Genomic DNA, 21,379 nt, shown 5'->3' on the forward strand with positions numbered 1-21,379 from the left:
TCCACAGGTGTCACCTCCACACCTGCACAGGCTTCCACAGGTCTCACTGGGACCCTGCTGTGCCACCTGTGCCCAGCTCACCCCACAGCAGGACAAACCCAGCCCTTTCCACTCCTACCTGGCCAGGTTTTGCTTCCGTAGCATCTCCTGCTGCCGTGCAAACATCTCTGCCTGTGCCGGCTGCAGGAACCCGTAACCTGGGCAGGGAGAACACTGGGGGTCACTCCTGCCAGCACTGACCCCTGGCTGCCTCAGGGCCGGCTCCCCAGAGGGAAAAAGGACACCTGAGGGCTGCTTTTTATTCCAGAGCCCAGCTACCCCCTCACTGCCGTGCCAGGAACACAGGGCCAGGAAGAGCCCAAGGAATCTGCTCCTCTGGCTGCAGAACCAGGGGGAAGTTGGCACAGCAGCCATGGGGAGACACAGAGAACCTGTGTGGGCTGCGTGGATGCAGGGCAGATTGTCACAGGCTGCACCTCTGCCCTGCCCTGGCTGTCACCTGAGCGCTCACCTGGTGTCTGGCACAGTGCTGAAGGCACCCCGAGGAAGGGAGGTCTCAAGTGGGGCCCCAGGGCGATGTGGGGAGCGTTCTGGGGTGACAGCAGAGGCGGTGGGTGGGAGATCTCCCTGCAGGAATCACAAAATAAAGCCCTGTTGAAAACCTGGAGGCTGCGAAGGGCCCCGGCTCAGGAAGAACATCTTGGCTGCAGATGAGCTGCATCCTGCCCCAGAGGCTGCTCTCTGCCTCTTCAGCCTCATGCAGAGCTTCTAAAGTGGAGAGAAAAAAGCAAAGAGAGCAGAACCAAAAGGGGAAGAAAGCAGCCAGGACTCCACAGGTCCCACGCACTTCCCACCTTTGCTCCTGTGGCCTTTCAGCCAGGCTGTCCAAAGGATCTTCCCGTGACAGCTTAAAGGGGAGGGCTGAGGATGCTCCATCTGCCCCTCCCTCGTCACATTTGGGTTTCTGCCCCCACTAGCTCACACCTGAGAAGGAATTCTGTACTTGGGGAGTAGGTTTGGGAAGATCTGAAAGCATCACTGGCTTGCCTTGCAAAAACCCCTGTCCTAGCTGGGCTAAGGGACGACCTTTAATCGTGGAGAGGAAAACTGAAGTGAGGCAGAGGAAAATACAGACAGGAGAGGGATGTGAGCAGGAAGGGCAAGGGGGTGAGGGGGAAGGAATCCTGCTGGGGAAGGGTGGGTGAAAGCAGAATGGGCAGAGCAGATGCCAGGGGCTGGGGAAACTCAGAGAGGCAGGACTGGGTGGTGGGAACAGGACAATCCTGGAGAAGAGGCAGGGAGCACTTGCAGCAGGAGGGAAGGCAGGAAAAAAAAAAAGGCAGGAAGGGAGTAAGAGCCAAGGTCTCTTCCATTAGTCAAATCTGCCCAGGGAGCCTGCAAGCAAATCTGCTTTCCGGCTGCACGTCTCTTAATTCCTTTTGATGGCCACTTACAACATTATTACCTTCAGCAGGGCATCCAGAGGCACAGCCAAGTGCAGGGCCGTTTATTTTCATTTTACAGTATCTCCCTGGAAAAATCTGCTCTGGGAGAGGCTGGAGGCCAAGGCACAGGGAGGCAGAAGGTGCCTGTGACTTTGCAACAAACAGCACGTGCAGAGGCACTGCAGTGGGGGGATAACAACGGGAGCATCCTGCCCATCCATGGATCAGCTCGTGGGCATGGATCAGATTGTGGGAATGGATCAGGTCACAGAAATGGATCAGGTCACGGAAATGGATCAATTATGGAAATGGATCAGGTCATGGAAATAGATCAGACCATGGAAATGGATCAGCTCGTGGGCACGGATCAGGTCATGGGCATGGATCAGGTCATGGGCATGGATAGCTCATGGAAATAGATCAGACCATGGGAATGGATCAGCTCGTGGGCAAGGATCAGATTGTGGGAATGGATCAGATCATGGAAAGGGATAGCTCGTGGAAATGGATCAGATCACGGACATGGATCAGCTCATGGAAATGGATCAAGGGGCATGGATCAGCTTGTGGGAGTGGATCAGCTCATGGGCATGGATCAACTCACAGCCATGGGTAGCTCATGGAAAGCCAAACAAGGACTGCTGGGCACAAAGTGGGCGAGGAGAGCCCTTCCAGCACAGCTTTACCCCGTTCTGTGCATCCACCACACAACACCGACCCGGCTGCACTCTGCTCCCAAATCCCTCCTTTCCCGGAGCCCAGGGACCCTCCCCGCCTGCTGCCGTGCCCGTGGCCTCTCCCGGCTCCGCTCCCCTCCTCCCGGCCGCCCTGGCTCTGCTCTAACCTAATTGCGGAGCCGGCGGTGTCTGGAGGCGCGGCGCGGATCGATCGCGGCTGCTGCAATGTTAATGCCGCCCGCGCGCCGCTGGCAGCTCCAATTAATCTCAGGTAACGCCGCGCTCGACCTTCGCCTCCGAGCCGGGGCAGCAGCCAAGCGATGCTTATGTAATTACACCGTGAAGTGTGTAATCACCTGCCCTAATCCCCGAGGCCTCGCAATTAGCCGGGGCCGCGGTCGCCGGGCTGCCAAGTGCTGCTGCCACCCGGGCCGGCCCCGCGGATGAATGAGGGACAATTAAAGCGGCGTGACGGGGCTCCGAGGTGTCCGCTCGATCGTAATTAGCTGTAATCACGGCGAGACGAGCCTGGCAGACGTGCTGGTCGTTTTATAAGAAGCAATTTAGGAAATCAAGTCGCTGTTAACCATCGCGTGGCCGTGCCCTCCTTCCCCCGCCCGCCGTGGGGATGTGCGGGATCCTGCGGGACATCCAGGCTGCCCCTGGGAGCCCGAAAACAAAGGAGCTCCTTGGTTTGTGCCAGTCTGTGCCCAGGAAGCCGAGGGTGGGATGGGATCAGGGCTGGGTGATGGAAGAGGAGAGGCTCTCTGCTGGCAGCCCAGTGCTCATCCCAGGTTGTTGTGATGCTTTCACGCTGTGCTACGGGCACCACTTTGATCCCTGAGGAATTCACATCTGCTCCAGACTCTGCAGCTCATTCCCTCAGAGCCTCCCTGCCTTCCTGGGCCAGCCAGAGCCCCGGGGAGCCCCTCAGCTGTGTGACACGAGGGACTCTGTGCCACCCCACAGAGCCACCCACGGGCACAGAACCCACTGGAGCCTGCCCTGCTCCCTGCCAGCCCCGCTGCCCCATCCTTGGCACGGGCAGCTGGCACAGGAGGGAGGCAGCAGCACCAGGTCGTGCCCTGGCACAGGGCTGGGCACCCTGCCAGCCTTGCCAGCCAGCTGGGAAAAGAACTGGCAAGGCCAGAGCACAAAGCTCCTGAGACCTCAACAAAGGCTGCTGTGCTCCCAGCCAGGTGTGCAGCCAACACTGATCCTGCATCCTCTCCCAGGTACCTGCCAGCCTCGGATCCCCCAGCAAATTCCTTCCTCCTCTTCCTCCAGGGCTCAGAGTCAGAACTGCAGTGCCCTGCTCCGAGGAGGTGAATTTAGCCCCTGGCAATTACATCTGATAAGCCTTGTCCTTCCCTGGAAGAGAGCAATTCTGTGCTGCTGCACATTCCTCCCCCTGCCCCCTTTTCCTTTCCCCCCTGAAATGCCAGCTGGAGGCTCCTGAGCAGGGTATTAGGGGATTTGCACTGCACGCTGCTAAATTTGATATGTCCTTTAACAGGAGACAAATGGTTCACAAGGCTTAAAAAGTATCGACTTTTCTTTAACAATAAGCACTAATGGCCTTCAAATAATCAATATTTAAAGTCATTATGGGGTTACACATTATACTGTTAAAACCAAGCCTTTCACTTTAACCCCATCATATCCTCCCCGGGCTGGAGCAGAGCTCCCCCCTGGCTCGAGCCAGGCTCTGGGGGAAGGCTGGGAGCACAGGCTGTGACTGGAGATGGGAGAGGGTCAGGAAATGCAGATTGAAACCGGCAAGGCATGGAAATAAATTTAGAACGGATGGAAGAAGAGGGAAGGGAGGGGGGGAAGAATGCATGAAAGCTCTGCTTTCTTCTGCTCTGCATTTGATAGGAAGAGACACTTAAACCCGAGGTAACAGGCAGGGGGCACAGAGCTCCTGGCTGCTCTGCCATCCCCAGACACTGCCAGCAAGGGAGAATAAATAAAATCAAAGGCATTGCTAGAAATGGTGTTTGGGATTTCCAGGCAGGAAAAGAACATGTGCTGGCCCTGGCCTGGCCACGGGGAGGGGCTGGTCTGTGCTGCCCCCTCAAAATCCAGACTGCTGCTGAAATCAAACTGGTTAAACCAGGGCAAGCTCTTTGGCCTTTGCTCTGCAGCACGTTCAGCCAGGTGGGAACCAGGGAGGAGGGATCCTGGCAGGGCAGGAATCAGAACATCTGAACCTTCAGAGAGGAGGGGGGGACACAGGGCTGGGGTGGGTGAGAGCAGGAGAGAGATGGTGCCCAGAGAGGGCAGGAGCTGAGCCCAGAGAGGGCAGGAGAGAGATGGTGCCCAGAGAGGGCAGGAGCTGAGCCCAGAGAGGGCAGGAGCTGAGCCCAGAGAGGGCAGGAGAGAGATGGTGCCCAGAGAGGGCAGGAGCTGTGCCCAGAGAGGGCAGGAGATGGTGCCCAGAGAGGGCAGGAGATGGTGCCCAGAGAGGGCAGGAGATGGTGCCCAGAGAGGGCAGGAGAGAGATGGTGCCCAGAGAGGGCAGGAGATGGTGCCCAGAGAGGGCAGGAGCTGAGCCCAGAGAGGGCAGGAGATGGTGCCCAGAGAGGGCAGGAGCTGTGCCCAGAGAGGGCAGGAGCTGTGCCCAGAGAGGGCAGGAGCTGAGCCCAGAGAGGGCAGGAGCTGTGCCCAGAGAGGGCAGGAGATGTGCCCAGAGAGGGCAGGAGATGTGCCCAGAGAGAGCAGGAGATGGTGCCCAGAGAGGGCAGGAGCTGTGCCCAGAGAGGGCAGGAGCTGTGCCCAGAGAGGGCAGGAGCTGTGCCCAGAGAGGGCAGGAGCTGAGCCCAGAGAGGGCAGGAGCTGAGCCCACGGAGCCAGCAGGGAAAAGGAAAATGTCCCCAAAGCAAGGGGGAGGAATGAGGCAGTGAGGAATGAGGCAGTGAAGAACAAACCGTAGCAACAGCAGATGGGAGGAAGGGAATCCAAAAACCCAGGCTGGGTATTTTGGGCACATCTCTGCTCAGAGGAAGCCTCTGGCTGGTGCAGGGTGTCTGTCAGCCCCTGCAAGGGAGGCAGTGGGTGCCTCTCTCAGGCTCCCACCCCCAGCTCGCTCCTGCCAAGGGGCTGGGCTTCCCAGGACCCCGGGGTGGGGGTGCTGCTGGCACCTCAGGCTGGCACATTCCATGTTCTTGGCATTCCTGCTGCCTCCCCCGGCTCCTGGGGGATGAGCTGTGCCCCCCTGCCTGCTCAGGCAGCACAGAGCCACACTGCTTGTACCAACACCTGCCTCAGCACCTGCCTGGCTCTGCCCCCTCCCCTCAGAGGGGCAGGACCCCCAGACCCCACACTGCACAGGGCAGGCACAAAAACCAACTCCCAGCAACTGCCAGCACAGAACTGATGCACCAAACCCAGCCAAGGAGCTTCACATCAGGGAGCACAGAGCCCAGCAGCAGCTCAGCCAGCCCTGCCCCAGCTCCTCTCTAACAGAGCCCAGCAGCTCAGCCAGCCCTGCCCCAGCTCCTCTCTAACAGAGCCCAGCAGCTCAGCCAGCCCTGCCCCAGCTCCTCTCCAACCCCTTCTCTGTGCAGGGCATGAGAGATTTCCCCTCAAGAGGAAATTTTCCCCAGGCTCCACCCAGAGAGAAGCAGGGATGAGCACCTCGGGGAGGAACACGCCAGGCTGAAGGAGCCCAGCAGAACATTGCCAACAAATCCTGCAGGCAGCAGCCAAGGAGCAGCATCCCAGCAGCTCTGCAGGGTACAGCCACCTGCCAGCTCTGCAGGAGAGGCAGCAGCGTGGAGATGGAAGAGCTCCAGGCTGGAGTGGTTACAGTGGCAGCTTTCAGTTGTACCCTCTCCTCTTCCAAGTCTTTTTATAACACTGAACTCAAGCATCTTCCCAAACAGACCACCAGGCCCTGGCACGCCAGCATCCCAGCTGAATCTTTCTCCAAAGGATCTAGGAAACCAAAACCACGAAACCAAATGAATTCTCCAGACTGTGGCTTGGGTCTGCTTTTGGCAAGATGTCTCGGTTTCACTGACTCCAGGGAGAGAAGAGATGAAGGGACCACTCTGCCACTACCAGGACCTTGGCCCAAGAAAATCCATATCTCTGTGTGTGTGTGTGCCTCATCCCCACAAAGCCAACCTCCCAGCCTGTTTCTGACCAGCAAAGGTGCAATAATTAATTAATTAATGGCACCCCTGGGTTTATCTGGACCTCCCCATGCTCAGCCCACCCCTCCTGCGAGCAGCCCACTCCCCGTGAGCAGCCTCCAATTAATTAATAATTAATGAATTAATGGCACCCCTGGGTTTATCTGGACCTCTCCACGAGCAGCCCTTCCCCGTGAGCAGCCTCCAATTAATAATTAATTAATTAATGGCACCCCTGGGTTTTTCTGGACCTCCCCAGGAGCAGCCTCCACCCTCCCGTGGATGCTTTTGCAGGCAGCCCTGGGGCTGGGCTGGCTCCTCTCCAGCCCACACAGCGCTGGGGAAACGTGGCTGCAGGAGGCTCCTCCATCCCTGCATTCCTCCCAGGTCTGCTCAGGAGCTGGGATTTATGGGCTGGGTTAGCCAAAGTACACGCTGTGGGAGAGAGAGAGCCTTCCAGGGCTGCCCGGCCCCTCCACAGCGCAAAGGTGTCGCTGGGAGAGGAGGAAAACCAGACAGGATCTCCAAGGCTTGAAACGGGGGGAAACTCTGGACTCAGCACATCCATGCACACACTGCAGAGCTGATAGTGCAGCCTGCTCTGCCCCCACCCCGACACAAAGCCAAGAGAGGTGTAAATACCAGAGCCTTTCACTGCTCATCCCCACAGCCCCCTCCTGTCCCTCCATCCCTGTCAGGAACGCACGCAGCTTTAATTTAATTTCCCTCTGAAGTTCTTGATTGCAGAGGGAATGGCTCGTGGCACAGAGCAAGATAAATGAGCTAGGATTTCCTGGGGGTGGGGGGTATCAGCTTTCCAGCACTCCTAGCAGTGGGAGAGGCAAGCTGAGGCTCTTTTCCTCAACAAAGAAAACTTCTTCTCTTTCTGTTCCACCTCAGAGCATTTCTCCTCTCTCATTATCTGGAGATGCTATGAAATGCAAACTTCAACACCTCAACTTGCTCTGTGCCCACAGACAGGTGAGAGTGGCACCTCCAACACAGGTTTGGGATCATTCCAGCCTGGCACTCGCTCCCCTGGATGTGGATGCAGATCTGCCCAGGCACAGGTTCCCCCCTTTCCACAGAGACACCCCAGAGTGGGGCAGGAGCATCCCCAGCACCTGCACAACCCCCAGAGCAGACGGTCACACCTTGCCCAGGCAAATCAGCTCTGCCCAGCTCAGAATTACACAACCCCAAGGCTGGAAAAGCCCTCTAACACCACCGAGTGCAGCCAATACCCCGACAGCACCATGGTCACCACCAAACCATGTCCCCAGTGCCACATCTCCACGCTTTTTGAACACTTCCAGGGACACTGACTCCCAAACTGCCCATCCCACCCCATCCCATCACCTGACCCAGACACTCCCCGCTCCCACAGCCCACCCCACACGTGCCAGCCCTCCCGGCCCGGCAAACCCCGCCCCGGGGCCGTGCCCGGTACCTGTCGGGGAAGTGGCTGTCCCTGTGCTGGGGCAGGCCCTGCTTCCTGCGCTGGCTGGACGAGTTGCTGGCCGAGGGGATGTGCGCTTCCATCGCGCCCGGGGTCCGCGCTGCCGCCGCCGCCGCCACCTCCTGCCGCGCCCGGAGCAGATCTGGGGACAGCAGGGGAGCGCTCAGGAGCTGCTGGAGCTGCTGCTGGCCGGCCCCGAGCCCGCTCCCCCAGCCCCGGCCCCGCTGGACACACGGACACACACACACACGGACAAACGGACCCGCTGTGCCCCGGGGCCGCTCCCGGCCGTGCCCGCAGCCCCCCGGGCCACGGCGGCTCTGCTGTCGCCTCCTTCCCGGGGCTGTCCCCCCCTTCCTGGGGCTGTCCCCCCCCTTCCCCGGGCTGTCCCCCCTCCCCGGGGCCAGCCCGCGGCTCGGGCCGGCTCTCGGGCGCCGGGGCGGCGGCGGAGCCCGGCGGGGAGCGGCGGCCCCGGCTCTCACCCGGCGGGGAGCGGCGGCCCCGGCTCTCACCCGGCGGGGAGCGGCGGCCCCGGCTCTCCCCGGCCGAGCGGCTCCGGGCGCGATCCGCCCCCGCCGCCCTGGGAGTTCGGCAGCGGAGGAAATTGTGCAACTACGGCAGGGGGGTGGATTTGCGGCTTAATTGCCTTCCTGCCGGAGGGAGGGAGGCAGGGAAGGAGCGGAAAAAAGGGAGGGAAGGATGGAAGGAGGGATGGATGGAAGCGAGGAGAGCGGGAGGAGAGCGAGGCATTCCCCGGACTCCCTCTCCCGGCCGGTCCCGAGCGGAGCCGCGCTGGCACCTGCCCCGCTCCCTCCGTGTCCCCGCCGGGGCTCCCCCTGCCCGGGACCCCCGTGGGGGCTCTGCAGGGCTGAACCTGCCCAGGACAGGGAAGGGCCGGGCCCCGGAGCAGCTGAGGATGGGCTACAGAAGGGGCCCCCCCTCCCAGCCCGAGCACGGCACTGCCTGGAGACAGCTGCAGGTGAGAAGGAAATGCAGCCCACGTTCAGCCTGCACTGCCCTGGCACCATGGCAGGACCTGGCACCTGTGACACCTGTGCAGTGACACCTGCACAGCCCCTTCAGGGGTCAGTGCAGCCCATATGATCCCCTGGGATGGAAGAGCAGGCAAGGCCAGAACCACCCAAGCCTACCCAAGGAGCCCCAGGGAGGGGCAGGTGATGCAGGTGCAGCCCATGTGCCCTGCCCTGACCTCAGGGAACAACAGGTGACATGGACACCTGTGCCAGGCTTTCCCAGGGGGCTGCTGTCTCCCAGTGAAGCATCAGGAGTCCCTCAGTCCTGCTATCTGTGTGAAATCTGCCTGCACACAGCTCACATCCCACCCCAGAGCCTCTGCTGCCCTTCACGTGGTGCACAGGAAACATCCCCCCAGAGGAAACCTCCCTGACACCATCACCCTGCCACAGGAAACCACAGCACAGCTGGGGAGAGGAGCAAGGCAGATTTACCTCCCCAGGCATGCCCTGGCCAGGATCACCTGCAGCACTGACCCTCAAAGCCCTCACACCCAGCAGCACATGCACCTCTGCCCACAGCTGGTTTGCAAAGCTGTAGGAGCACTGCAAACCCTGGTAATGCCACACTCTCCATCTCCATGTCTCCCTTTTCCCCACCAGGCTCTTTCCCCTCAGTTCTGCAAATCCCAGCCACCCCTCCTGGCACCAAGATGTGCCCAGCCCAGCCTGAGCTCCATCAATCACAGCATCACACATCGTGGTGATGCTCAGGGCTGGAGCCCCGTGCTGGGCTGAGAACGTTTCTGCAGCTGCTGTTCCTGCTGGCAGCAAGGGGGGACAGCAGCTCCCCAATTTCTGCCCACATTCCTGCCCCCGGCCGAGGGGACCAGCACTGAAACCATGCTGAACTGCACAAGCACGCAGGGAACAGCCAAACACCATCAGATCACAGAAAAAACCCCGAGAATTCGCCGAGCCAGGCAGACCGTGCAACCTTGCAATGTTTATAAATTAATTATCTGAAGAGCCCAGGTCACTCCTGATTGCCACGGCGGCTGTAATTTAGAAGGCTGGCGTGCAGCCAGCTCCAGGAGCAGCATCGATCCTGAGTGACCGCAACAACCCCCGCTCACACCCCCTCTCCCCCCTGCCTTCCCCCCTCCCCGCTGCCCAGGCCCCCCCGAGGATCTGTTATTTACAATCCCACTCTGACAGTTGGGAAATCAGATTGATTGACAGTGGGACGCTGGCGGATGGAGGTTCCAGGCACGGAGACAGACTGAATTCAGAATGTGGGATGAATGCCACTGGGAGAACGGGGGCGGAGGAGGGAGGGGGCGCGAAAAGCAATTAAAAAAAAAAAAAGATTTCTAAATTATTAACATTTTTTAAATTATTAATGTTATTGGTGCCTCCGTGTGAGCCCGAAGATAAACTGCGCTTTGTACTGGCACTAATAATTTATAGCCCAACCAGAGCCCCGTGGTGTGGAGACAATCCAAAAATACCCCAAGTTGTGTCTTGTCAGTGTTCCCCCAGCCAGTCTGCCCGTGCAGGCTCCTTCTCCCCCCCTGCCCACCCCAAACCCCAGCGTGACCCCCCCGACAAATGCTGATGAGGGAATTTAATCATCAGCATAAAAACACGTCGGGCTCTCAAGGGAATGAGCTCCTCTCGTTATTCTGGGGGCAGGGGGTGACCCAGCTGTCCCCCAGCACACACTGTGGGATGGGCACGTCCCTGTGGCCAGCAGCCACCCAGGGCCAGTCTGTGCCAGCCCTGCCCACACCCCACGCTCTGTGCTGTGCCCAAGCTCTGCCGGGCTCCAGTCACGGCTGAATATGCAGTGCCACCCTTTTGTCACCCCCTGTCCCTCCCTCTGCGCGTGTTCCCCCGTGCCCAGGTGCCAGCTCTGCCCCTCAGCCACCAGAGCTGAGTTTGCAGGGGCTCTGCAGTGCCTGGCACAGCCCCAGCCCCAGCTGCTGCCCCCTCCCCACGGGGCAGGTTTGTGTTTGTGCCCGGCCTTTGCTGATAAGCAAATCCTTCCTCCACAGCCATCCCTTCCTGCCCCCAGAGAAGCCAATCAAATCAAACAGAGTGGAAAAGAAGACAGCCTCTTCATTAACCTAACAAGGAGCCCTGGGGATTCACACTCGGAGCAGAGATCCTCCTGCAGCTCCAGTGATGCTCTGCTGGGGCTGCCGCTGCTCCTGAGGCAGGCAGGACGGGCCAGCCCTGCTCCCTACCTGGGCAGGGATGCTCTACCTGGGCAGGGATGCTCTACCTGTGCAGGGATGCTCCCTACCTGGGCAGGGATGCTCCCTACCTGGGCAGGGATGCTCTACCTGGGCAGGGATGCTCCCTACCTGGGCAGGGATGCTCCCTACCTGGGCAGGGATGCTCTACCTGGGCAGGGATGCTCTCTACCTGGGCAGGGATGCTCCCTACCTGTGCAGGGATGCTCCCTACCTGGGCAGGGATGCTCTACCTGGGCAGGGATGCTCCCTACCTGTGCAGGGATGCTCCCTACCTGGGCAGGGATGCTCATGATCCTGCAACCTCCTGGTGCCCCCTTTAGGCACAGCCCAGGACGCTCTGGATGCAGCCAGCTCCCTCCAAAACCTCCCAGCAGCCCCTCAGCCCCTGTGGGGCTCATCCCGGGGCTGCAGGACCTCCAGACACTGCTCCAGCCCCAGGAGAAGGCAGCACGACCACCTCAACATTCCCATCCCGGGGGGGCTGGCACTGCCAACATCTCACCCCCCTCTGCCCCACACCACAGCCCAAGTCTCTGGCTGCAGAGATCCCCAAAATCCGAGGGACACGAACTCCTGACACAGGAGAAGGACCCCTCAGCCCCCCTGCAAAGCCCAGAGCACTGCAGCTGCTGCCCACTCCAGGCAGGAAAAGCACAGCCCACGGAGGGCTACAGCAGGAGCCAGCATCTGCAGCCAGCCAGGGGGAGATTCCTGAGAGAGGCTCTGTGGGAGCCCCTTCAGCACCACCAGGGCAGGACAAACACCCAGCACGGCAGCCCACCCACCCCTCAGTGCACACAGGGCTCAGGGACACCCCCAGAGCAGTCCCAAATGAGCCCAGAGCTGGGGGACATCCCCCAGGCCCATCTCAAGTGAGTCCAGGGCCTGGGAACATCTCCCAAATGAGTCCAGGGCTGGAGGACTTCTTCCAAATGAGACCAGGGCTCAGGGACATCTCCCAGATCCATCCCAAATGAGTCCAGAGCTCAGGAACATCTCCCAGACCCATCCCAAAGGAGTCCAGGGCTCAGGAACATCTCCCATATTCATCCCAAAGGAGTCCAGGACTTGGGGACATCTCCCAGACCCATCCCAAAGGAGTCCAGGGCTCAGGAACATCTCCCATATTCATCCCAAAGGAGTCCAGGGCTCAGGGACATCTCCCAGACCCATCCCAAAGGAGTCCAGAGCTCAGGAACATCTCCCAGACTCATCCCAAACAACCCCAGGACTTGGGGCCATCTCCATCCCAAATGAGACCAGGGCTCAGGAACATCTCCCAAACCCCTCCCAAACAACTCCAGGACTTGGGGCCATCTCCATCCCAAATGAGTCCAGGGCTCAGGGCTATCTCCATCCCAAACAACTCCAGGGCTCAGGAACATCTCCCAGACCCATCCCAAACAACCCCAGGACTTGGGGCCATCTCCATCCCAAAGGAGTCCAGGGCTCAGGGACATCTCCCAGATCCATCCCAAATGAGACCAGGGCTCAGGAACATCTCCCAAACCCCTCCCAAACAACTCCAGGGCTCAGGAACATCTCCCAAACCCATCCCAAACAACTCCAGGACTTGGGGCCATCTCCATCCCAAATGAGTCCAGGGCTCAGGGCTATCTCCATCCCAAACAACTCCAGGGCTCAGGAACATCTACCAGACTCATCCCAAACAACTCCAGGGCTCAGGAACATCTCCCAGACCCCTCCCAAACCACCCCAGGGCTCAGGAACATCTCCCAGACCCCTCCCAAACCAGCCCAGGGCTCGGGGCCGCCCCCCACGCCACCCCCCGAGCAGCAGAGCCGCTGTGCCCGCCGTGCCAGCCCTACCCCCGTGGCTGGGCACTGCCATGCTGTTGGCCAGCTGGAAGAGGCGCTGCTGCTGCTGCTGCTGCTCCTCGAAGGAGCCGTGCTCGTTGAGGGCAGACATCATGCGCCTGTAGTGCTCCTCCGGGGTCATCTGCGCCACCTCCTCCAGCGCCGGCGTCTGCGACGTCTCTGGGGACAGACAGACAGACAGACAGACAGACTGACTGACTCAGCCTCGTGGCACTACAGCACCTGGGACCCAGGCTCTGTCTGCAGAAACGCTGGGTATCCAGTCACTTCTGGTATCTGTGGGAAGGGTCAGGGGGATGTGCTGGGCGGCGCCCAGGGAAAGTCAGGCGGGATGGTGGGAAGAAGTTTTTTACAGAAAGGTGATAAAGGTTTGCACAGAAAGGGTGATGAAGTTCTGGAATGAGACCAGGGCTCAGGGACATCTCCCAAACTCATCCCAAAGGAGTCCAGAGCTCAGGGACATCTCCCAGACCCATCCCAAATGAGACCAGGGCTCAGGAATATCTCCCAGACCCATCCCAAAGGAGTCCAGAGCTCAGGAACATCTCCCAGACCCATCCCAAACAACTCTAGGGCTCAGAGCCATCTCCATCCCAAGTAACTCCAGGGCTCAGGGACATCTCCCAGACCCATATCCCAGTGACACACATCTGCACCCTGGCTGCCCAGGGAGGTGGTGCTGTCCCCATCCCTGGGTGTGTTTAACAAAGCCTGGCTGTGGCACTGGGTGCCAGGGCTCAGTTGAGGAGTTGGGGCTGGACTTGATCTTGAAGGTCCCATCCAACCTGGTGATTCTGAGAATTCGGGGGAATTCTTTCCTTGTAAGAACTTAGAAGCCTGTTGGTAATTCAGAATTAGCAGAGCAAGGCCTGACAGTGCTGCCACACAGCCAGGGGACAGTGCTGCCCCACAGCCAGGGGACAGTGCTGCCCCACAGCCAGGGGACAGTGCTGCCATGCCCCTGCCCAGCCCTCAGAGGGCCATCTCAGAGCAGGCTGTTTCCCCCCTGGGCCCGTGCCCGAGCAGCCTGGGGGCTCCCAAAGCACCCCCTCCCTGCCCAAGGAGTGCCTGAGGGATGCCAGGCTGGCAGCCAGCGAGGGAAAACCGCAGGGGTTTTGTGTTTACTGTAAGCACAGCTCTCAGTAATTACTGCTCTCCGCCTTGGCTGCTCCAACACTATTTTATCTTGGATCTTTCCCACAGGCAGAGCCTTTTCATTACTCAGAGAGGAACTCCCAGGCACAGGGAAGGGGGGTGGCAGGGCTGGCAGTCACAGGAGCACTGAGGGGCTGGGGGTGACAGGGCCACCCTCCCGTGTGCCCCAGTTCCTGCTGCAGGAATGGCCCCAAAGCCGTGGGGGTGGCACTTGTCACAGCATGGCACTGGAAATGCTGCTGGCAGGGGCTGAGAGAAGGGCTCCCAGCAGGAAAGGTGAGTGTGGGGCAGCCAGAACCAGCCCGGGACACTCGGGGGCTGAGGAGAGAGGCAGCTCAGGGACTGGGGCTGCCTTGTCTGACACCCACCCCATGGGGCTCAGCCTTTGGGGGTGAAACCTTCCCCAGGCTGTAATGAAACCATCACCCCCTCCCCAAATACGGGAGGGAAACATCAACATCATCATCATCATCTCATCATCTCATCATCATCTCATCATCATCATCGTCCCAATAATAATAATAATAAAACATAACAACAATAAAATAGAAAAATAAATAACAATGAATAATGAGTAACGACAATAACAATAATAATGATGGTAATAGTAGTGATTGAAATAATAATAATAATAATAATAATAATAATAATAATAATAATAATAATAATAATAATAATAATAATATGATAGAGTCTGAGCTGCACAACATCTCAGCACCACAGGGCTGCACCCCTGGCTCCCAAGAGCAGAAGGGAAACGACTCCAGCTCAGCCCAGCCCTCCAGCAGGGCGAGGGCTCTCCTCACACAGCACTCTGCTGCCCTGCAGCCTCAGCCTGTGCCCCAGTGACCCACATCTGCACCCTGCTGCCTCCCTGGGCTGCTCCCAGCCCCGCTGGGATCAGGAGCTGGGTCCCCACCCTGCCCTGGGTCCCCACCCTGCCCTGGGTCCCCCGGCCCCAAAACCCAGACCCCAAGGGCAGGGGCTGCTCTCAACCCCACCCCAAACCTGCAGGACACCCCTGGAAGCAGCAGGGGAGGGAGGAGAGGGCAGAATTCCCTTCCAGATCTCCTTCCCAGCAGGGAGGATTCCCTCCTCCTCCTCCTCCCCCCAGGGATGCAGGAGCTCACTGTTTCAGCTCCCTCCTGATGCTCTTACCCAAAGGTCTCAGGAGCAAAGCCACAGACCTGATTTAGAAAAACACTGATTTTTTTTTTTTCTCCCCCCACAGCTGTGTCATTAGAGCAAAAAAAGGGAGGGGGGAGGGGATTTAATAACACTTAATTACCATAAACTCCATCGGATCAGCCACAGAGCAGATTTCAGGTGCAGGGAGGGGAGGGACGATGGGGGTGGCGAGGGGAGGCTAAGAGGAAGGACGAATCCAGGGAAAGGCTGGATTTCCATGCTTAAAACTTGGAAGATTTCACATGACTCAGCCAGCAGTAATTCCAGCTTTGCTGGAGCTTTGCTGTCTGCTTTTGTCATTACCAGGGGTAATGCGGGAGACTGATCTCGCCAAAGCTCCCGCAGCCGCCAGGTGTGAAATGGACTCTGGCACAATCCTGGGGAGGCAGAGCCAAGCCAGGCATCTGCTGGGCCCTCTGCAGCCCCAGCACATCCCCCTGAGCAGCCCAGCCCAGCCCTCCCACCTCCCACCCTCTGCTGGCACAGCCAGGGGAGCTCGGGCTCCTGGGCACTCAGCTCCAGCAGAGCCAAGGACATTCCTGCTGCACGGCTCTCCAGGACATTTCCCCAGGCTCCTCCTGCCCAGGCAATCCCAGACAAGGCAGGAGCACCCAGCCTGCCCATCCTCCCCTCCTGTCCTACAACAAACCCGTGACAGGCCAAGGTTCCCTTTATTCAACCCCAAGCTGAGCTCAAGGACCTGCAGCAAACCCAGCTCAGCCCAGAGCCCAGGCCAGGCCTGGCTCAGCAGCTCCAGGGATTTTCCTGCCTGTGCCCACTCCTGCCACGTCCAGCAGCCTGGCTCTGGGGGCACTGATGCTGTCAGCAAGAACGGGGCCAAAACCTCATTTCTTCCCCTGGCCTAACTGGACAGCTGCCAAAGCCACCAGCACATGGATGTCCCCCCAAAGGACAGGGACAGACGGACAGAGGCTGGGTCTGAACTGCTCAGCTGCAGTCCAGCTCTGGCTCTGGGCTCCTCCGTAAAGCAGAGATCTTGGTTTGGTTTAAGTGGTCCCCAGCAGCACAGAGAGGAGGATGGCATCAGCATCATCATCATCATCATCATCATCATCATCATCATCATCAGCAGCAGCAGCAGCAGCAGCAGCAGCAGCAGCAGCAGCAGCAGCAGCAGCAGCAGCAGCAGCAGCAGCAGCAGCAGCAGCCACCTGTGAGCTCATCCCCACCCAGGGGGAGAGCCCCAGATCCTTCCCTAGGTGTGTTTCCCAGCCCTCCATCCATCCAGCCTGCTCCTGCTCTCCCACCTCTCCATCCAGCCTGCTCCTGCTCCCCACCTCTCCATCCAGCCTGCTCCTGCTCTCCCACCTCTCCATCCAGCCTGCTCCTGTTCTCCACCTCTCCATCCAGCCTGCTCCTGTTCTCCACCTCTCCATCCAGCCTGCTCCTGCTCCCCACCTCTCCATCCAGCCTGCTCCTGCTCCCCACCTCTCCATCCAGCCTGCTCCTGCTCTCCCACCTCTCCATCCAGCCTGCTCCTGCTCTCCCACATCCCCAAGGCTCCCACCAGAGGGATTTTCCAGCTGCTCCAGCGGGAACCGAACGCTTTTCCCGATTTTCCCTTCCCCATCCTCCAGCCGAGTTCCAGCCTTGAGGTTTCACTGGGGAAGGAGCTCTGCAGCCAGGCAGGGGAGGTTTCCTTCACTGGGGAACTGTGTCCCCCCTGCCCTGCCCTGGCTCCAGAACGTTCTGCTCTGTTTGGCAGCCCCGTTTCCCCCAGCCAGGGCTCCCTTTTGATCTCCAGAGCGAGCTCTGGGGAGGGGGCAGGGCAGGCACGGAGGCTGCGTCCCTCTGGAAGGGTTTCCAGCCCTACAGGTGTTTTTTCACTCAGCCAGGGAGCAGCAGTGATTTCCTTGGCTGCCTCTGCTCCCCTCGCCACGCCAGGAGCGGCCACGGCAGCGCCAGCGGAGCCACGGGGTCACTGCTCCTGCTCCAGAGCTCCTCTTCCAGAGTTCCTCATCCAGAGCTCCTCTTCCAGAGCCTCCCCCTCTTCCAGAGCCTCCTCCTCCAGAGCTCCTCATCCAGAGCCTCCTCCTCCAGAGCTCCTCCTCTTCCAGAGCCTCCTCCTCCTCCAGAGCCTCCTCCTCCTCCAGAGCCTCCTCCTCCTCCAGAGCCTCCTCCTCCTCCAGAGCCTCCTCTTCCAGAGCCTCCTCCTCTTCCAGAGCCTCCTCCTCTTCCAGAGCCTCCTCTTCCAGAGCTCCTCATCCAGAGCCTCCTCATCCAGAGCCTCCTCCTCCAGAGCCTCCTCCTCTTCCAGAGCTCCTCATCCAGAGCCTCCTCATCCAGAGCCTCCTCCTCCAGAGCCCCTCTTCCAGAGCTCCTCATCCAGAGCCTCCTCTTCCAAAGGCTCTTCCAGAGCCTCCTCCTCCAGAGCCTCCTCTTCCAGAGCCTCCTCCTCTTCCAGAGCCTCCTCCTCTTCCAGAGCCTCCTCCTCTTCCAGAGCCTCCTCCTCTTCCAGAGCCTCCTCCTCCAGAGCTCCTCTTCCAGAGCCTCCTCCTCCTCCAGAGCCTCCTCCTCCTCCAGAGCCTCCTCCTCCTCCAGAGCCTCCTCCTCCAGAGCCTCCTCCTCTTCCAGAGCCTCCTCCTCTTCCAGAGCCTCCCCCTCTTCCAGAGCCTCCTCCTCCAGAGCCTCCTCATCCAGAGCATCCTCCTCATCCAGAGCCTCCTCCTCATCCAGAGCCTCCTCCTCATCCAGAGCTCCTCTTCCAAAGGCTCTTCCAGAGCCAGCCCAGCTGTGCCCGAGCCAGAGCTGCTCCCAGGGCCAGTGTGGGATGGAGAGGGGCAGATCCTGCTGGGATGGAGAGGGGCAGATCCTGCTGGGATCTCTGGGATGGAGAGGGGCAGGTCCTGCCTGGAGCCCTTCCCCACCCCAGGGATGCAGGAGGTGCAGGAGCAGCACCTCCATGGGCCCAGGACCACCAGGCTGCAGGAAAAGGGGTCCCAGGAGATGCTGGCTCCTCCAGCAGGACACGTGGGGCTGATGGGATCCTGAATTCCAGCCAGCCCTTGCCTCCCTTCCCACTCCCAAAGCCCCACACTGCCCAGCACCACCCACAGCAGCCCCTAAACCCCATGAGGGCCCGTCCCCTCTGGGAATGGTTTCCCACACCAGCTGGAGCCTCCTGATGCCAAGCAGAGCTGGGAACACAGGGACTGTGTTCTCCCCACGGCACAGGGATGCTGCTGGAGCCACAGCAGGATGGGAGCTCTGCCCCTGCTGGGGCTCAGGACACAAACCCTGGGGGCAGCCCCTCCTGTCACCCCCTTTCCACAGCAGAGAACAGCCCCAGAGCACAAAAACCTCAGCTCCTCACCATTCCAATGGGATTCCAGCACCAGCACAGCCTGGGCTGAAACTCCTGCACAGCCCTGGGGGGAACAGGGGCTCCCCAAGGATTTAACAAAAAAAGTGGGAGATCAGCAAAAGCCCCAGCTCCGAATTTCCATTCTGTCTCGCCTCAAAGTGGGAGTAGAAAATAAAACTTTGCTTTATTCAGGGCTTCCTGGGAACCCCTCTGTTAGAAAGCTGGGGGAATCCCTGAAACTCTGGGAGCCAAGGAGCAGGATTCAGCTCCTGAGTGCTTCCTGCAAAGCCAAGGCTCCTCACCCTGCCCTCAGCCCACAAAAATAAAGGTGGGAAGGCCAAAGGAAAGGAACAGAATGACAACACTTGACCCCGTGCCAAAAACATCCACCTGTGCCAGCTCAGGCACTTTTTTAGGATGAACCCAAAGCAATCCCTTGGCCTCACGTGGCCTGGGTGAAGTTCAGCCCATTCCCAGCCAGGCCCCACAGGTTCTGCTCCCTGCACTCAGCTCCCAACCACACACTCAGGATGACCAGGGGCACAACCTCAGCAAAGTGTGAAATGTGTGTCCCAGGGGCCTCGTGCCTGATGGAACAAATCCATTCAGGAACCTGCAGAAGCATCACCTGGAGCTCACCTGCACAGCCACCAGAAACATTTCAGGGATAACAGGAACAGAGCAGATGGAGAAAAAAAATCAAGGAAAACATGAGGAGGAGCAGTTTAAAGGGTTCCCAGCAAAACCTGAGGTATTTCTGCAGCTATGAAAGAGTTAACTGGAGGAGAGGGTTACATCAGAGAGGATTTAGTATTTTCTGTAGAGTGACACCAGCACTCAGAGAATTCTGCCTTCAGAGCATCCTTTGGGCACAAGGAGGGAAGCACCAGGAACATTCTGTGCAATCTGGATGCAGGACAGGTCCCCACAAAGGATCTTCACAAGGCAGAATTTCAAGTGTGTGGCTTAAGAAGGCTCCAGGACAAAGTGCTGCCCTTGGAGATTCCCTGGATGGGTCACTGGAATCCAGCCCTGGCAGAGGCTCAGCAAGCCCGTGGAGCAGGATCCAGCCTCACACAGCTGCTCTGCTGGGGGGCTGGGGGCCAGGGAGGGCAGGTTTGGGCACAGGGATCGAGCTGGCTATTACTGACAGCTAATTAGCCCGATATTAACAACAAAGCCTTTAAGTAAACGGCCTGCAAAACCTCATTTACTCAACCTGGAGACAAACTCATTAACTGCAGGCTCCATTAGCCAGCCCACTTTGCCAGCAGTAAAGAAAGTTTAAAAATCCTGTTTATAGGAAAGAACTGGAAGGCAAATCAAGAAATAAATAAATAAATAAATAAATAAAAAGACAACAAACCAAACCCTAAATAGAGAAACCTTCTGCAGATTCCATCTCTATAGGAACGGTGCCATAAATGCATAAGAGAAAACTCAGCAGCCCCATTCTCCCTGCCAGGCTCCTTTTTTCCCTTTAAAGGAGCAGATGCCAGCACGATAAGCCCGTGTGTACCTTTCATATTAAACATGTCACCGAGACATTTCTGCCTGGAAAAGTAGGAACACCCCTAAAATCCACCTGGAAGGCTGCAGCCTGCTCTTCTTTAATCACCAGGCAATTACAGTAATTAAGAGGCAATCCCTGTGTCGCCCTCCGAGGAGATAAAGGAAAAGCAGAGCCTCCCCCTGCACCCCCGTGCCAGACACAGCTCCCACCCCACAGCCCTCCCTCCTTAATTTCAATTAAGTTCCACTCAGGGGAAAGGAGAAGAAAGGGGAAGGGGATGGGGGAGGGAGAAGCAGCACTTACCCTTTGGGGACTCACTTCGGGCTTTCTTGCTCTCCAAAGGACACTCACTGCTGCTGTTGGGAGAACATACTCTTCTCTTGCCTAAAATTTCATCTGGGAGAGAGATGAGAGAGCTGAGTGTCAGAGGAGGCTGCACTTTCCTCTTTGCAGGAGAGACCAGAGAGACTTTGGTATTTTGCTGCTCTCACACACAGACAGACACACACACACACTCTGATATTACGAGCAGAGAGAGAAAAAAATGAAAGTAAGAAAAATCATCATCTTGAGAGCCTTGATCTGCTTTCCTAATCACGCAGCCCAAAAGCACATAATGACTGCTCATACTCTGATCAATGCAACGCTTTCCAGCCATAAATTCTGAATCCAGTTGATTTCCTTACTGAGTTTCATCATTTGCTCTGGTGCCTTTTGTCCCCCCGGTGTTTCCACTCCTTTCATGCCCTGATGCAAAGCAACTGGGGGAGAGGAAGGGGAGGAAAAAAACAACACAGGGAAGGGAAAAAAAAAAAAAAAAAAGCACAACAGATCTCTGAATCTTCCTACCACAGTATCTCTGTCTCTCTCTCTCTGTCTCTCTCTCTCAGTCTCTCCCCCTCCCTCCCCCCTCCTCCTTCAAAACCTCAAGGTCCTCAGCAATCTTCCCCCTCTGGATTGCACGGAAACACTCAAGCCTTTTGCATTACTGCAGCCCTCCGAAGCAACACCAAATCTCTGAGACACAATTACAGCGTCCCCGAGCAGATTTGGAATCAATATCCTCCCCTAATAACGCTGGGGAAACTGAAAGCATGATGGTGCATATGGGCAGGAAGGAAGAGCCTGTTTGTCACTGCAAGCATCAAATCCTCATCTATCAAGGGCTCGTTAAAGATGCAGCATCTTAAAAGAAAGAAAATAATAACAACAATAATAAGAAAAACCTCGCAGACAAGGAGCACATTTGAGTGAGAAAGGGCTGGATGTGCCTGCGAGCCCCAAGTGCCAGGCTGCTGCAATGTGCCCGGAACGTGGGGGTGAAGGGAGGTTACAAACCCCCTCGGTGCTATTTATAACAACAACAACAACATTCTCCTGTTCCAGGGACATTTCCAGCCAAGGA

General features: G+C 58.3%; 1 protein-coding gene across 6 annotated transcripts in view; it reads right to left on the minus strand.

Moving 5' to 3' along the window:
• The window catches only part of SAMD11 (sterile alpha motif domain containing 11), an 84,066-nt gene that overhangs the window by 10,031 nt on the left and 52,656 nt on the right, over nt 1-21,379 (minus strand). For all 6 annotated transcript variants that reach the window (XM_059866969.1, XM_059866967.1, XM_059866971.1 and 3 more), the window contains exons 6-10: nt 20,278-20,370; nt 12,785-12,952; nt 7,712-7,862; nt 512-627; nt 119-197 (exon numbers count right to left, since the gene is read on the minus strand). In XM_059866969.1, the coding sequence (XP_059722952.1) occupies nt 119-197; nt 512-627; nt 7,712-7,862; nt 12,785-12,952; nt 20,278-20,370 (607 nt within the window). The remainder of the gene's footprint in view (nt 1-118; nt 198-511; nt 628-7,711; nt 7,863-12,784; nt 12,953-20,277; nt 20,371-21,379) is intronic.

Source organism: Haemorhous mexicanus, chromosome 23, assembly GCF_027477595.1.
Source record: "Haemorhous mexicanus isolate bHaeMex1 chromosome 23, bHaeMex1.pri, whole genome shotgun sequence".
In the NCBI taxonomy this organism is placed as follows: domain Eukaryota; kingdom Metazoa; phylum Chordata; class Aves; order Passeriformes; family Fringillidae; genus Haemorhous; species Haemorhous mexicanus.